At 40.4% G+C, this 16,528-nt stretch overlaps 1 protein-coding gene across 1 annotated transcript in view; it reads left to right on the top strand.

Annotated features, from left to right (window-relative positions):
* Nucleotides 1-538: 538 nt before the first annotated feature.
* RSPO2 (R-spondin 2) overlaps nucleotides 539-16,528 on the top strand; it is a gene marked incomplete at its 5' end in the record, with an annotated part of 100,073 nt that continues 84,083 nt past the window's right edge. The window contains one exon of the mRNA XM_083876516.1: nucleotides 539-632. Within this exon, the coding sequence (XP_083732642.1) occupies nucleotides 539-632 (94 nt within the window). The remainder of the gene's footprint in view (nucleotides 633-16,528) is intronic.

Raw genomic sequence — 16,528 nt, 5'->3', positions numbered from 1 at the left:
CCCGGAGCCCGCACGGCCCCGCCGAGCCGCATAAAGGGAGCGCATGTGCCCGAAGCCCCCGGAGCCCGCCCGGGGCTGCCCCGCGGCCGGAGCCGCGCTCGGGACCCGCCGGGACGGGACGGGACGGGGCGGCCGCGGGAGGTACCGGGGGAAGGGGGGGAATGGCTTCGCCCCGCCGAGCCGCGACCTGAGCGCCTGTGGGCGGGGAGCGCCCCGCGCCGCGATAAATAGCGCTGTGCCCCGACTGACAGCCCGGCCCGCGGCTCTCGGGGACTCCGCGCCTGCCCCGCTCCTGCCACGGTGATTTCTCCTCTCTGTTTGTGTTTGGAGAGAGCCGGAGCAGGGGAGGACCCGGGTGCGAGCTTTTCACCTCCCTCTCCCTGCAGCGCGGGGGAGATGCTGGGAGCGGCGGGGAGCTCGCAGCGCCCGGGAAGGGCGGCCAGAGGCGCGTAAACTCCGGCGGTGCCCCCGACCCTCCGCCCGCCCCTCCTCGCCCCTCGCCGCCGCCGGAGGAGGCTGCCCAGCCCAGCGGCCCAGGATGCGGTTTCGCCTCTTCTCCTTTGCCCTGGTCATCTTGAACTGCATGGATTACGGGCACTGCCAGCCCGGCCGCTGGAGACGCAGCAAGAGAGGTGAGTGAGTGAGTGGAGCGGCGTGGGCTGAGCCCAGGGAAAGGGGCTGCCGGGGACCAGGATGTGAGCGGTGGGCCCCCGGCCCCCACGGTGTGTGTACTTCCCCGGGGTGTCGCTGGTGTGGCCGTCGCTCCTCGTCCGGCGGCTCACGGCTGGATATCACGGGGGATCGGGGATAGCCCGTTAGTTCAGAGTCGCGTGTCCTTGGGACGGACTTTGAGCTGCTCTCCGTGGACCTTTCCGAGGCAGAAAGGCGGCTTCTCTCTCCCCTTCCATCCCCCGGCACCGCCGGAGCGCACCGCGCCTTGCCCAGCGCCGAGGGCATTTCTGTGCCCCAGCCTTGCGGAAAACGTGCAGATCCCCTGGAGGAAAGGACGTGAACGGCGCGCTGGGGTTTCATCGGATTCCATGAACGCCGGTGTCGGGATGCCGGAGCGGTGCAATGTGCCAGTACAGCTCCCGTGTGGACGGAGAGGTTACTGCAGCGCCTTCCTCCTGGCAGCCTGGCTGAGGCTTTTTATTTTTTTTTTTTTTTTTTTATTTTTTTTTTTTTTTTTTTTTTTTTTTGCTAGGGAGGTTCACCTTATTGTAATTTTTTTTTATTATTATTAACATATTCTGAATTATTTTTCTGCCCCTTTTCCTGTTATGTTTTCTCTGCCGCGCATCCCCTTCGCGTTTCTAAGTTAGATGAAAATCAGGTGGCTCAAGCTTCTGAGAAATCCGTATTTCTGAAAGAATTGTGCTTTTGGTGGTATTTGGAAGGGGTGGGACTTAACATCTCCAGTGTTAAGGTGCTATAAATAGTGGTAAAGTTGTGCAAAGAATATATAGTTTGCACTTTCATGCGTGTATCACCTCCAGAGTGGGTACAAATAAAATTGTGAGGCAGTTCGGTCTTGATGGTTTTTCAACAGATGGTTTCCAGAGTTTAATTTATGTGTGTGTGGCTAAAACGATAGCAGTCCTTTAAAGTGACCAGACTATCTGTGCTAACAAAGGGTATACTGTGTCTTTAATTAAATGTGGAACTACTTAGAGTGCTGGCTAGACAGCGGAGGGTGATAGTGGTATTTCTGCTTTACAACAGAGCTTAAGGGCTGCATTGTGGGAGTGCTGAAATGAATAGGCATCTAACCCAAGTTGTGTGAATTGTCCTCCTACAAAAACTTAAGCTGGTTTTAATTGATCTCATGTTTGCTGATTGATCCTGGACCGATTGTTGTGCTTGTTGAACAGTTGGCTTTTCCAAAGGCGATTGATTTAAATTAGTTTTTAGTTTAGTTATTGGATAAATACGATCGCTATTGACAGTTGACTTACTGGCACTGTTTTGTGCTATCACCTAAGGGTTTTGTTTTGGGCTTTGAAGAATGCAGTCTTTTTCAGTTAATAAGTCTAAAGAAGTAAGCATAGCCAGTTGTAAGCACAGAAAGCACAAGCTAAGAACGTATTCAAATTGTAATAGATATTTGCCATGATACATCCAGTCTGAAGTAATGCTTTCATACAGGACCCAAAATTCCAATAATTTCACAATTTTTCCATATCCCATCTGCTAATAATCAGGCAGTCACTGTGGGGTACTGGCAGTTAAAATTTCTTTGGCATTCTGTTTTGTCTGTTACATGATCTCAGATGCTCCATAATACCGTTTTCTTAATGAAATACAATTTTTGGCATAGATTAAGTCTCCTGTGTGGTAGGAATCAATTCCATTCAGTCTGGAATTATGGGCAAAATATCATGTGTAGCTGATTTTTTAAAAGCAGCTAAATGTGCAATAAACTTTAAGTGTATATGCCTGTATTGCCATTTGTGTGGATTTGTTGCTCATGTAGAATACTCTCGTAAAGAAGACTTAAGTAAATTTGGGGAGATGTTCCCAGAATTCCTCATTCACCATCTGCTTGCAACCCTTTCCCAAATCAAAGCTTGCAAGATTGCAGTAGAAGTGGAATAACAAAATAGGGTTTAGAAAGTGGTTTCTACCTTGCATTGATTTGTGTTTTGCTAGTCAATGTCACTTCACTAAATTTTTTTTTGTTAAATATGTAATAATCAACAGGCTCTACTTATTCCACTGCTGCTCCTAGTTACTTTTTCAGCTCATTAGAATATTGCTTTGCATAGTTGCTCAGAAAAGAACCTTACTTTTCTTAAGACACTCCACCAAATTCTCCCTCTGAAAGTCACTGCCTTGAGCAGGTAATTACGGCCTTTTTTTGCCTTTCCTGCGGAAGATACTTGAAAACCTGTTTAAGGTCAGTGGTGTAATATCACAGCTGGCTTAGCCTAATCTTTCTTTTTCTTGTTGAATTGTATAACTTGATTTTTTTGTTTCTCATGTAAGCCTTCTCCAATGAAAATATACATCTCTTTTTTTTGCATTTCTCTTTATTGGTCGGTATAAGATAGGCAGTTTCAGGTCTTTGCATTTCACTGGATATCACAGGGTGCATGAAAGACCAGTGGTTTTTCCCTTTGAGATGTGATGAAAACAACTTTTCCGAAGAGTACCACAAGTCAAAATTGGGGTGCATAGATGAAGGCTCTCAGGCTGGCTTACTGGGAGGTGTGATGGTATTCTGCAAAAGTTTTGACAGAAGAGAATATAAGGAAAATTATAAACAGCCATCAGAAAACAGATACTAACAAAATCCTCCAAGGGAAAAAAGTCAATATGATAGCAATGTGTGCATTGATGGGAAGACTCAGGAGTCTACAGGGAGGCTTTCTACAGTTGGTGAGACCAACACAGGAGTAATAAAAATGTGAATGGGACACATTCACATAGTTAAACCAGAAGTTGTTTATATCCAAGAACTCAAAACCCGTGGCTGTAAAGTACTTGTTTATCCATTTAATCCCTATTCATGGAATGTCATGAGGGCTAAGTTGAATACTTCTCCTAGATACTTGCACTCTGTGTTAGAAGTATATAAAGGTGGAATACCTGTGGCAATGAGTGAATAATGAGTGGTGATGGCAAAATATCCACAGGTGAAAACAGGAGGAATACACGGGGCAGGAAATTTTCCAAGTGGTTCTCAGACCTCAATATAACTTTGTGCATACTATTTACTGAAGTATATGCATAAATGGAGGGACACAGTTGCTAGGTTTAAAATTATGTCAATTAAATACTTATGATCATAATGTAAGATGGGAATCTTGACTACAAACCTGTTGTTATTATATGGATTTTCAACTAGAAGAAAAACTTGCTTGGATATTGGGGGTTGTGATTTAGCTTTCCTAACAAGGAATTTACCTGGGATAATCTTAGAACCTGTCTCAGTTGGATTGTATGGTCAGGCTTTGGGAAAGATAGATGATTTGAGCATTAGGGAAAAAGAAATACTTGACTGAAATAAATACCACATCTACTTTTACGAAGACTGTACTAGCTCCTAAAGAGTAATTTATCTCACAAAAAGTCCTACTACATGACTTTTGATTGTCTAGCATTACCCAAATATTCTGGCTATTATTAGCTATTCTGGCCTTCTCTCTTTGAGGTCGAAATATGTTTTATGTTTGAAGGACAGTTAAGTTTTTATCTGTGGGCTAAGACTTAAAATCCTATGTGGAAGCTGTATTTTGAGATACTTTTTTCCCTCACGTATGACATTAAGCAGTTGTAACAGAACCTGTAAAAGAACTGAGTTGTGCTAACACAAGTGGTAATTTTTCAGGTACTCATGATCAGGAGAAATGCTTTGGAGTGTAGTTTCTGTTCCTCAGACCTGTACTTAGGATAGTTACTAATCATTCTTCATACATACATAATTACTACAGCAGTTAGAATATTCTAATGCTGGAACCATTGGAAAGTTAAAACTTTTAAACCTTTGGCTATTTATGCTTATTATTGGCTACATCTGAGGAAGTTTCTTGAACTGCCACAAATCAAAATTTGTGTGAATGACTGGACACTGAACTAGATAATGATGCAGTGTTACTGAGAATAAGCAATGCTCACACTGTATGTGAAGATTTGCAGAAGAATGCTCCAAACACCAAGAGCAGGATTCACTGTCAAAACAGATATCTAAGTTTAGGTGTTTCAGCTTCCCAAAGCTGGTTTGTAATGATGCCTATATTTTAAAGATCTGCTTCTGGGCCTGGTATGTGTGTGATTCTCTTTAGCAACCAGAGGCTGGACAGGATACCTTGGGGCAGGTCCTATGCATTTGACACCTCTGGGTGTCCCAAGACCTGTTCCTGGGAAAGCCAGAAATGAGGAGCATGTTCTGGCACAGTGTTGGTGTGTGTATGTTTTCTTTTCCTTTAGGTTCCATTATAGCTCACTTGGGGTTAGGATGCTGGGCTAGATGGGTGTGCCTGATCAGACCTTGAAGTCTGTGTACATATTTGTGCTAAAACCTGCTGTAAGATTTACACTATGATGAAGAGCTTAGATTTGTATGCTTGATAAACTTGTCTTAACTGTATATTTTCCCCTTTTGGGGGATGGAAGAGATACACATTTTCTAAGGCTTGGCTGAAGACTCTCACTTATGCAGCTCAAAATGTGTGACAGATACTGAAAGTGAGTTTTTACACTAATATAGGGATGTTATGATGATAACAGCAAGAATGTAGTTTCTCAATTCAATGTGTCATTTACAATATACAGGCCAGCATAATTACTATATTAAAGTATAAAGGTTAGCGTTGTTTACATAAGCTGCCTTTAAAAATATGAAAAATATGAAATTATTTAAAAGGTAGAAAGTGGAAGAGGTGCTTACTATCAAAATTCAAAGAATATGAAATAGACAATGGTCTCTTTCTTTGTTGGGGTTTTTTCTTTCTCTTTCTGCCAAGACTCTGACTATTGCATGGAGGTCTGCATTTAATTTCTGATCATCTAGATTTTTTTTTTAATACTAAAACTTTAGCTAACTAGAGACTTTCTAGTCAAACCTGCAGATCATCACAGGCTGAAAGCATTGCCCAGCTTACCATACCTCCAGCTTGAAAGTTTATAGCTCACCATAACATCCTTTCCAAAAATGTGTCCTTGATTTTGAATTCTGGGGTGGGATTCATGTGACTACAGGTAACTATCTGGAGCATGAAGGTCTACATTTTCTTTTATAATTGATATAGTGCTAATTGGTGCAGTCCATCAAGCTGTTGGTACAATTTAACTCATCTTATGGCAGGTGCCTGCCTTTGATCAGATAAAGCATACCCCTAATTAAATAAATATAAGATTACTTGATTACCTCTATCTTTAGTTGAAGTATAGTTCAGCTGTACATGTCTTCAGTGTTAGCCCCTGAACTAAACTGAGATCAATGAGCCTCCAATGAGAAAGGATCCACCACCAATATTAAAATTAAATGTTTGTGCAGCTCTTAACTTTAACAGATACAGTCCCTGAAAGTTCTGATCTCTCCTGTATTAGAGATTGATTTAGTTTCAGGTATTTTTAAAATAAATTCAATTCTTAAAGCATGCCCTTTCTTTTCACCTCAAAGTTTTGTTCAGGCACAGTTGGAGAATCTTCTCTATTTGTCTAGGCTCCAAGTATTTGCTAATCCTTTTCTTAGTGAAAAGCATGACTTCATATGTGTTGGCTGTTGATAATGCACAAATGTAACAGCTTGATCCTTTCATCATGGGCAGCTTTAGACACTGAAATTAGGTGCTGCTGTGGTTTGTATACTCATTGTATTTGTGGTACGTGTTTAGCAGATGTAATGCTTTGGTGTCAGTGTGGTGCTGCAAAGTAATTTTGTGCAAGAGGAGTAAATAGATCATTTTTTGGGACAGTAGTGATGGGTTTAAACCTGTCCCCAAGTAATTTTTAGGGTAGAGGATGGAATAGATTTTGTATCACTGTTTGATTCTTGCATTCTAACTAACACATGTTAGGAAGTGAGGTGTCCAAGTGTCAGTTGGATCTTGCTTGTGAGCACCATAAGGCAGATGCAGAGCTCTCTTTCCTGCCTACATGATGGCTTTGTTCAGGCAGCTCCATCCGTAAAGACCCTCAGACTTCAGTGCTACACTTGTTGAGCTTTGCATATCTGTGGGCAGTAAGGTCACTTGAAAGTCTGACTTGAATTCTGGCTGTGTCACTTTATTCTCTCAATAATTGGCTACTGTCCATTTTCACTAATACTTTTCAAAACTCTGAGGAGAAATGAAGTTGAAAAGGATCAGGATGGTGGTCTCTGCGGCATATGCCCCAAAAATACAGATGGTAATGCTACACAGTGTCAGGCCCAGGAGAGGCAAGAGTGAAAGCATAAGTTTGCCAACACTCTAATGTCGCCTTTCCAATGAAGTTTCTGCAGTGGAGGGGATGGATGGGATGGAGGAATTACAAGAAATCAGTGTTTATACATAATACTATATCAAAATACTTATTTGGTATGAAACCCATGTTCTGAACATGGAATGGAGATGACAAGCGTGGCTACTGTGAAATGGAGTATAATGATGTTTTCCTCTGTAGATCTTCCTCTGACCCTAAGAGGATTTAAGACTTTAGTTGTATGTCCTTACTTTGGGATTTCTATTGTCTTAGCACTTTGATTTCAAACAACTACACACATCTCTGACCTTTGTCTGTCAAATTGTGGTCCATGGAGCAGCTGCTGGCATCTTCTGGATATGTAAGGATCACACTCTCATCCTTGTGTTTTTCACTGAATACCCTTGAATGAAATACTCCAGTGAACTTATGTAGCTGTGCTTTAATCTTTTCATATTTTGATGCAAGTGCTTATTACTTAAATTAAAATTTAAGCTTAAAATTTCTTTTTAGGGGCCAGCATATGAAAGATTGGCAGTTAAATTTTCTGAAATTTCCTCTTGTTTGTGGACTTGAATGTGCAAACTGTGAAATGCAAAAGGATGTTTAAAAAAGGAATAGAACTATAGTGTGAGGAAGAGATTAATTTTTATGGGAAAAGAGAGAAGCAATTAGTATTTGAGGTACTTTGATTCTGTGATCAATGGGTAGTTTTTAAGATCTCATCTGTTAAGATCTGGTGAGAAGTACAAAAAAACCCTTTATGTTCTTTGTTTCAGTAATTAATCTGTTATGTATTTATTTTTGAAATACAAATTTCAGTAGAGCCAAGTACTTGATGTATCTCTAAGATTTTGTTCTTTTATGAGGAAATGTTGTCTCCTTCCTTTTTTGTTGTTTTTATTGTATGGCCATAAGACTGTAACTAGGGAAATGTAAGCAATTACAGGTTGCACACAGAATATTTAGAAGAGGTATGCAGTTCTGTAATTTTTTTTTTAAATACCCCCTCCCCCACACTTCCAGTGGAATTGTGTGTGATATTTGATGAGGATAATGACAAATCTCATGTGTAGTTAACATAGATCCAGAATATCATGAAAGTATTTCTACTGTGATTTTCTGTTTGTAAAAATATTTTTTTTCTCTAGGATTTAATTCTAAAAATAATCAAAAGCATATGATTTATGGACTGAGTCTCAATTTTACCTTTGTCTATATTTTTTCTGACGCTTGTGAAGATTTTCTCCATCTTGATGAAAATCAGACCCAAACACAGATGTAGTGAGATGGAGGAAGGGACATGGAAGATAAGCAATATTTGTGATGTTGGCTTTTAGGTTGGTGTTTTTTTAATCACTGGACAGTTGCATGAGCACTAACTCCAAAGTAGACCATGTGCAGCAATAAAGACAGTGTTTGTGCCTTTTTATCTTGGAAGATACTTGTACTGCTTTTGCACTGCAAAGGGACAAGTGTATCTGTGTTAGAGAATTGCAATGCTGCCATAAAAGACAAACTTCCTGATCCAAGAACGTTATTTTCTTTTTTTTGAGTTGAAATGCTGGCTGAAATATGTTGCACACACACATACACTCTGCAGCCATGTATGGCCTTCTCAGCCGTATGGTTGCCACCTTTGGAATACCAAAAAAACCCCAAACTAGCCACATCAGACAAATGGCTGTTGTGCACGCACAGATTAATCTGCCCATGTGTAGCAGTGCTGACAACATCCATCACATCCATACTAAAACTTTATGGGCAAGATGGAAACAACTGGAACAGCAGTTGTGCTTAGTAAAGATAGGTGTTACTGATTCACTCTTCTTTCTGGAATTACTCAAAAATTTTGGTAGATAACACATGTTTTTATTATAAACCTTCCAAGTTACACAATGTTTCCACTGCCAAGCATGTGGCTTTGACTCTTAAATGGGTACTTGTCTTGGTTTGGGAAGACAGGTATCTGCCAGGGAAAGCTGGAGTTTCCCTTGGAATGGAGAATGTACCTCCCCCCTCCCCTTTCCAAATTATTATAATTTTGCAATTAAAGGCTTTTCAGGCAAAGATTTGGGAATAGGAATAACAGTTCTTTACTAGAAATATTAAGAATGCAAATGTACAAAAAACAAGCAACCAAATTAACAAAAGATCCCAGAAACCCTGACAGAGTCAGAAATACAGCCTGACACCCTGTTGGTCAGGGTGTTGGAAGCAGCCCAAAGCAAGCCCTCCTGGAGTGGCAAATGTAGTTCTGTTGGAGTAGGGATGGTCCTGTAGAAAGGGTCTAGTAATGATGAGATGCATCCGGTCTTCCTTTGGGAATCCAGTGGGAAACCAGGATCCCTGCTGTTCTGGCATCTCAGTTTTTATCTAGGTAGGAACAGTTTGGCTCTCCCCACTGGGTGGAGCATCTCACAGTGGGATGATGTCATGTGTCATGTCATTGGTGAGCCTTAATGGCCCATTACCAGAAGGTATCCCCCTGGAGGGTGTTATGGGAGGGATAAGGAACAATGCCACACCTGGTTTTAACTGCTGGCCCATTATCAGAAGGCACCCACCCCCTTCCCCCTGGAGTTACAAGAGATGAAGAAAGACATCTTCCCAACTGCTTTCAACAGATGAAATAGAATACATATTTTATTTTTTTTTACATAAGTCAAGACAGCACTAAAGTTCCATCATCTTTTGCTTTGTCTATATTGAGATGGTACTTAAAGGTCCCAGCCGAGGTGAAGCCCTGTAGTGCTGGCCCTGCTGAGGGGAGAGCCTCTGAACCAAGGTCACAGAGTGGAAATCAGAAATCTGTCCTGGGTTCTCTTCCCATAGCAGGCAGGTTCTTTGGCCCTTCACGTGAGCTGCTTCAGACCTGGTTTACATCTCAGTTTATACAGTGCAACTAATAATGTGACGGGCATGGGTTCAGTTTTAACTCAGCCAGAGCAGCTGTAACCTGGCACTGTGATGCTCACGAGGTGCATCCGGTTGTGTTCACAGCACAACACAGCAGCTGCTGGTTTTAGTTTGCTCAAAGCTTTTAGCAATTATTGTGAAATACTTACAGCTAGCTTCTGATGTGAGATACTTCAGTCTTGCAACAAACCTAAACCCAAAGAGCATTTCAAAGAGTGTTTGCTTATTTATCTGTCTGCATCAGGTTACATGTTTTACCTTCACCATGAGCATTCTCAGGAGGTGGTTTTACCTCTAAATTTGGTTTCCTATCTTCTCTGAAATGGGTCAGTGTTCTCTCCCCTACTTTGTTGAGTGCAAGGAAGGCTGACACTCTGAGGGACATCTGAGGCAAGGCACCCTTTGGAGTAGGGTAGTTTGATCACAATTTGCTGTTGTGATCTATTCCTGTGGCAGCAGGACTGTTCTTCATCTTAAATTCCTTGCCTGGGCTGTGCAAAATATGCCAGGCCTGGATGCATCTGTCTTGGTCTTTTTTAAGTTGTTCAGCAAATATTGATTGTACATATGGGTACAATCATTATTATACATTATAAGTTTGCTTTTACCTGACATGGTTCAGTGTTGGGAAATCTGCCTCCATGGTAAGAGGGTACCTTCAGGATGTCAGAGGGATTGTTTTTGTTGTTAGTCTTTCTGCCTGTAAAGCTTGTGGTTCATATATGTATACATCAATGAATATGATAACAGAAAATAAATTCCTTTTTTCTGTAAATGCTGAGCAGCTTGCCAGTGTGAAATGTTAATACTATGGCAGTAGGGATGTAAATAATGTCAGCATCTAATTGCAGTGGTGCTTCTAGGCAGGTGCTTTGGCTTTCAACTCCTTACAACACTATTGCAATATGCTGGAGTGCAGCATCTTTGCTGAGATGACACTGGGTCATGGTTTCTCTTTTTAGCTATAATGGAACTGCAGAATTAGAAGTACTTATCATAGTTCTTTTATTAGTCATTAGCTGAATTTTGTCTGTGGCCTTTAAAGTTGTTTTGGAATTCAGTTTTAGGAAATACTTATGGCTGTAGTTAGGAATTAAAATGAGAGGAATCTCCAATATTTTTTGTAGTGTTTAAAGTAATTTAATTTTTTTTTCTGTAAATGCTGTAAAGGCTACTTTGGCTCCACTTTACCTTTTTTATTATTTTTTAATTTTTTTTTAAATATACATTCTTATGGAAGTAGAAGAATATGACCTTTGATGCAGAATGTGTGGTGTGAAACTGAGAAGCAAATCTGCAGAATCTTCTATTTAGGTGAACAGAACTTGTAGAGCACCTAGTTTGGTGCTGTACTGATATGGAGTAGTAAAATTATACACACTTCTTTTGAAGGATTCATGTAGACAAAACTGACACATGGAGAGGAAGAAGAGGCATAGAATAACCTTTTTATTACAGGACAAAGTTGGATATCTGAGCTGTAGTTTGGATTCTCAGATTTGCCCATATTCACTGGATTATGTAGCCCCTCTGTGCTGGGAGTATATACTTGCACAAAAAAAGTATTTTCTCCATTTCAGATTAGTGTTCAGCCTCATCTGTATCTCTTTGAGCAGAAAAGACCATTTTTCTGTTATTGTTCTGCATTTGTGCTGTACGTGCTCTATCTATCTCTTTTGTATGGTCTCTGCAATCCAAGACAGAGACTTGTATATTATTTCAAAGGGAATTTAGTTTTGCTCAGCTTTGAGTACAAGAAGAGGATGGTACTGATTGTTCTTCTCTAAGAATGTCTTGTTATTTGCATCTTATGCCAGCAGTATTCTGGAAAATACCACCAATCCAGGGGACATCAACAAGCTGGAGAAATCAGAAGAAACCTCAAAAAGTTCAACAGGAAGTGCAAAGCTCTGCATCTGGGAAAGAACAACCCCACACATCACTCTAAGTTGGAGGGCAATCAGCAGGAGAGCAGCAGGCAGAAAGGGCTCTGGGGGACATGGTGGGTGCTATACTGAACGTGAGCCAGCAGTGTTCCTGTGCTGCAGGGAAGGCTCATGGTGTTCTGGAATGCCAGCAGATGATCATTCCCCTTTGGTCAGCAATGGTGGAGCACAGCTGAATGCTGTGTCCTTCTCTGGGCTCCTCAGTACTAGAGAGAGTTCAACAAAGGACCACAAGAATGTTTAAGGGACTGGAGCATCTCTCCTGCAGGGAGAGGCTGAGAGAACTGGGTCTGTTCAGCCCAGAGAAAGCACAAAGGGGTTCTCATCCATGTAGCTGAAAATGGAGGGCCAGGCTCTTGCCTGGTGGTCAGTAACAGAACAAGAAGCAGTGAGCACAAACTAAAACACAGGAGGTACCCTCTGAACATCAGGAAAGACTTTTTTACAGTGCAGCGACTGAAGACTGGTGTATGTTGTCCAGAGAGACAGATCCTTGTATCCTTGGAAATACTCAAAAGTCATCCACATGTGGTCCTGGGCAGTTGCATTTGTCTGGCCCTACTTGAACAAGATAATTGGACAAAATGGTTCCTTTCACCTCCAGAAGTTCCTTCCAACTTCTGCCATTCCAACTGTCTCCTGCAAGATAGCTTGGAAACGTATTGGGTACCTGGCTAGAACCTGCTTTTTTAATAGCCAGCTGTGGAGAGGAAACAGTCCATTCCCTTTAGGAATCCTTGGGATAAATGACAGAATCATGTGCACTTGCAATCCCTTTAATGTTATTGGAGTACTAAAATCAAGTCAAAGAAGCTTCTTGGTATTTAGCAGCATCACAGGTCATAAAAATAAGATTCTATGTCATGCTAATTTTGCATCCCATGACTTCCTTACTCTTCCACTTTTCTTCTCTCAAATATTTACAGATACCAAAGAGTGCACTGTGAATGTAATAATTAAGGTACTAGACCCAACTCTGGTCTCTCTCATTTTGTTGTAAATCTGGGGGTGATGTCTATCTCTGTCAGGCATTGTGGATATTCCTGAGATGGTGCTTGCTCTGGGATATTGTTGTCAGTTTGCTGATGGTGTATTTGAGAATTCTTTAGTTACTTTATCTCATTCATCAGACTCCTGGAAAAAGTTTTCCTGCTTTGAAATTTTATTTCAGTTATTGTAATTAGCAATGGCATCAATATGTAAAGGTTTATTTCAACTTTGGAAGAGGCTTTTCTCCAATAGCTTTCCAAGCAGGTGCTAAATGAATCTACTGCATATTGAGCCTGATGTAACACGAGGCTCATTGGGTAAAATAACATTAGTCTGTGCTACTTAACCACACTCTGGAAAGCTTAAGGAGGAGAGGAAGGGAGATATTTGAAGAGATCAACTGGACGTGGTTGAATACATGTAATGTCACCTGAGAAGGATTAGAATTTGTCAAAGCTTGACCTGAATGAAGACCTCCATTTAGGGCTTGTGGTCCTACCAGATCAGCTACAGCAGTTTTTCTATGCACAGTTCTCTACCAGCAGTCATGGAGTGAAAAGTCCAGTGATTTACTTGGCTTCTGTGTCTCAGCTGTAGTAAGTTAAAAAACAAAAAAATAAAAAGGTCTCAGTTTAACATTCCTTCTCCTTATTAGCTGCAGCTGGCATTTTCTAATTACTAAAGTCAACATTTTTTTCATCTGTGTTCTGTTGCTTTTATCTTTGCTGGGAGCTCAGTGTATACACTCTAGCTGATAAGCAGCTACACGTGTAGTCCATATCCATAGATGTGGACAGCTTCAAAAAACATACATGCACTGACACTTCAAATTCCAAGAGAAGACCCCGTGGAGTAGTTAGTAGCAATAGTACTTCATCCACCAGGGTATTTGCTTTCTGAATATGTGGTGTTAGCAAAACCAGTGACCTTTTTCTTAATAACATGATTACTAGGATTGAGTCTTTGAAAAACATGTGTTCTTCTGTTTCATGGTAGTGTTTTAGAGTGCTTGGGATGCTTTCCCATGCACCTCTCTGAAGTGATGGGTGTCTCTTATAGGTGTGGGAATGGAGTCCTGGGGTTACAAAATGGAGTAAAAGTGAATGAAAATTGAGGATGCTTAGTACCTTAGTACTGAAAAAACAAGTCAAAAGTGATGATGTCTTTTTGCTCAAGTCTGCTTCAGAATTGGGATAGGGGTTGAAGAAAATGAAATGAGTGATGGTGCCACCATCATGCAACGAGACAGATGTTCATCACAGCAGGCCCCTACAGCCATTTCTGCTTAATCTGAGGTTTGACTATTGAATGGTAAAGTAGGTAATAATTTTACGTAGCAATAAAAAATTAAATTTTTTCTTAAGATTGTAGGGTTTTTTAGAGAAATTACTTAATCTCATGCTTCTAGATATAGACTTGACTGTCACGGTCTGGGAATACTTTTAATTGGGAGATGAATTTGCCTTTACCTACAAGAGGTTTCTGACACCTTCCTCCAAAGCACTGACTGCTGCTGGAGTGAGCAATGCTTTTGCTCACTAGAAAAATTTCCATGTAAAAATTCTGTTGCAAGATTTCTTTTTCTACACAAAATGGTAACTGAGTCTATATTTTTGGGCTTCAGCAGAGCATGTGCCATTCTGGGCTTGATCTTAAAAATACCTTAAGTCATAGTTAAGTTTGGTGGATATGTAATGACAAAAAGCACACAATGAAATGCAGTGCTGTGGAGGAATAGCATGTCTCCCAAGAGACTTATATTGCAATGATTTAATGTTAGAACTATTTAGAGTTAACCTTCTTTTGCATTTACATCTCATACCACTAAATTATGAAATTGTGACTAAGATGTAACCATTTTGTTTAGCCACAAACATAGTTATCACTGCTTGTTATTGTTTATTTGTTTCTTGTTTTTGTCATTCATTCTTAGTCTATAAAACAGAAACACTGTCCTTGTAGAAGTCATATAGAGATCCCCATGATATTCTACTGTGTGAAATAATTTTTCTTTTGTTTATGTATGTTTAGCTAAGAAGAAATCTGATTAGTTGAAAGCTCTTGATAATATTCAAGTACATCCTAGAGCTTTGCATTTGCTGTTTGATGTTCCATTTTACAGCTTTACTTAAATGCTCTGCAGGGATTGTGGTTTAGTGGTGAGAGCATGAAATTTGAATCCAAGGTGTCTGGTTCTCTTACCAACAGAGCTGGTCAGTGTGTTTAAAACCAGATTCTTCTACCCCACCACCCCGTAACGGATTTTTGCTTGTGTGTCTACAAGTTTTTTTCCCCCCTCTGTTTTTCTTAAATAAATACTGAGCAGCTTAAGCAGGCACTGCGAGTCTTTCTTTCTCTTCTGTACTTCTGGTGTAGAGTGTAGTGTTTTATCACAGTGTAGTTTCTATTATATCAGTGATATGCCTGGCTAACAGGGCCTAGAGTGTTAATCTTTAGGCATTTATATGGTTATTATGAAGGATAATAAGCACATAAATAAGTTTCCTGCCTCCAAGTTTATTGACTGAGCACACACCAGCATGTAGAACATTGCATTCATGACAATGATTTGGGAGCTTTAGAAACTGCTGGCTCTGTCTGATGTGGAGACTTTGGTGCTGTCATGTCTATCAGAACTGAGACAGCAAAATCTGTTTGACTCTACATCAGTGCTCTGTGGTGTGCAGAAAATACTCCTGCCTGTTTTCATTACTAGTATGTGTATGAAAGTAGTTAAATGGGGCTTTATCCTGACATTTGAACTTCCAGATATGAAGGATGGAGCTCTTCAATTTCAGGTAGGTATTTCCAGTAGTGTGACTTAATTTTTGTATGAAGAATTTATGTATTCCCTCCCAATTTTGGGTTATTTCCTTCCAAACTGAGGTAGTTATATTACCAGATGTCTCAGAACTCAGCTGTGAAATTAAGATGTTTCAGATTGGCCCACAGTTAAAGACTTATTAAGCTGAATACCTTACTAAATTTACCTTATCAGAAAGTGGAAACAAACCTTTAAAAATTTTAACATATTCTCAAAATGAAGAAATGTGTATTTCTTGTATTAAGAATAGAAGAGAAGGAGATAATTTTTATCTTTGCCTCTTCAGGGCTTCCACTATGTTTTGTAATTCTCCAGTCTCTCACTATTCACATTGCAAATATAATCTGTGTAATGTCAGCCAAGTAGCTTTTAGTTTTTTTGAAACATATCACCTGTCTGATGTTGAAACTGTATTTGCATTTCCATGGATCATGCAAAAAACAATAATCAATAGGCCCTTGCCAAATACTAATTCTAATTTCTGCTTGAGATGTACTGAATGGTAGGCACTCAGAGTACATAGGTAAATTTACTAGATTTTTATCTTCTTTATGAGGGAATTCTCATTTCAATTTAAAAAAGCCCTGTAGTCATTAAGCATCATTTTTCAGGATGACACCCAGCCTGCTGTGATTTAAGTGGATCTGAAATACAGAAGCTAGTACATTTAATTTCATTTTTAATAGTATTCCTGCAAGATGTGGAGGTAGGTCTATGTATCTGAGAAGCAGATATGCTCCATCTGTTCTAGTTCAAGATTTCTAAGTCTGGTCCATCATCTTTGAAGTCTCAGGCTCTGATGCCTGGGGTTGACAACAGGGAGGATGACAGGAGATTTGGAGGAGGATTTGAATGTGGCAAGTACAAGCAGGATGTAAACCTCAATGATTGAATTAAAGTGATGTCCTGAAGCTAAGTGTAGATTTGTGTAGTGTGGAAACAT

The sequence above is a fragment of the Zosterops lateralis genome (assembly GCF_965231275.1).
Source record: "Zosterops lateralis genome assembly, chromosome: 1".
NCBI classification, from domain to species: domain Eukaryota; kingdom Metazoa; phylum Chordata; class Aves; order Passeriformes; family Zosteropidae; genus Zosterops; species Zosterops lateralis.
Note: the sequence above shows the minus strand (reverse complement) of the source record. Positions and strands in the feature narration are given on the sequence as shown.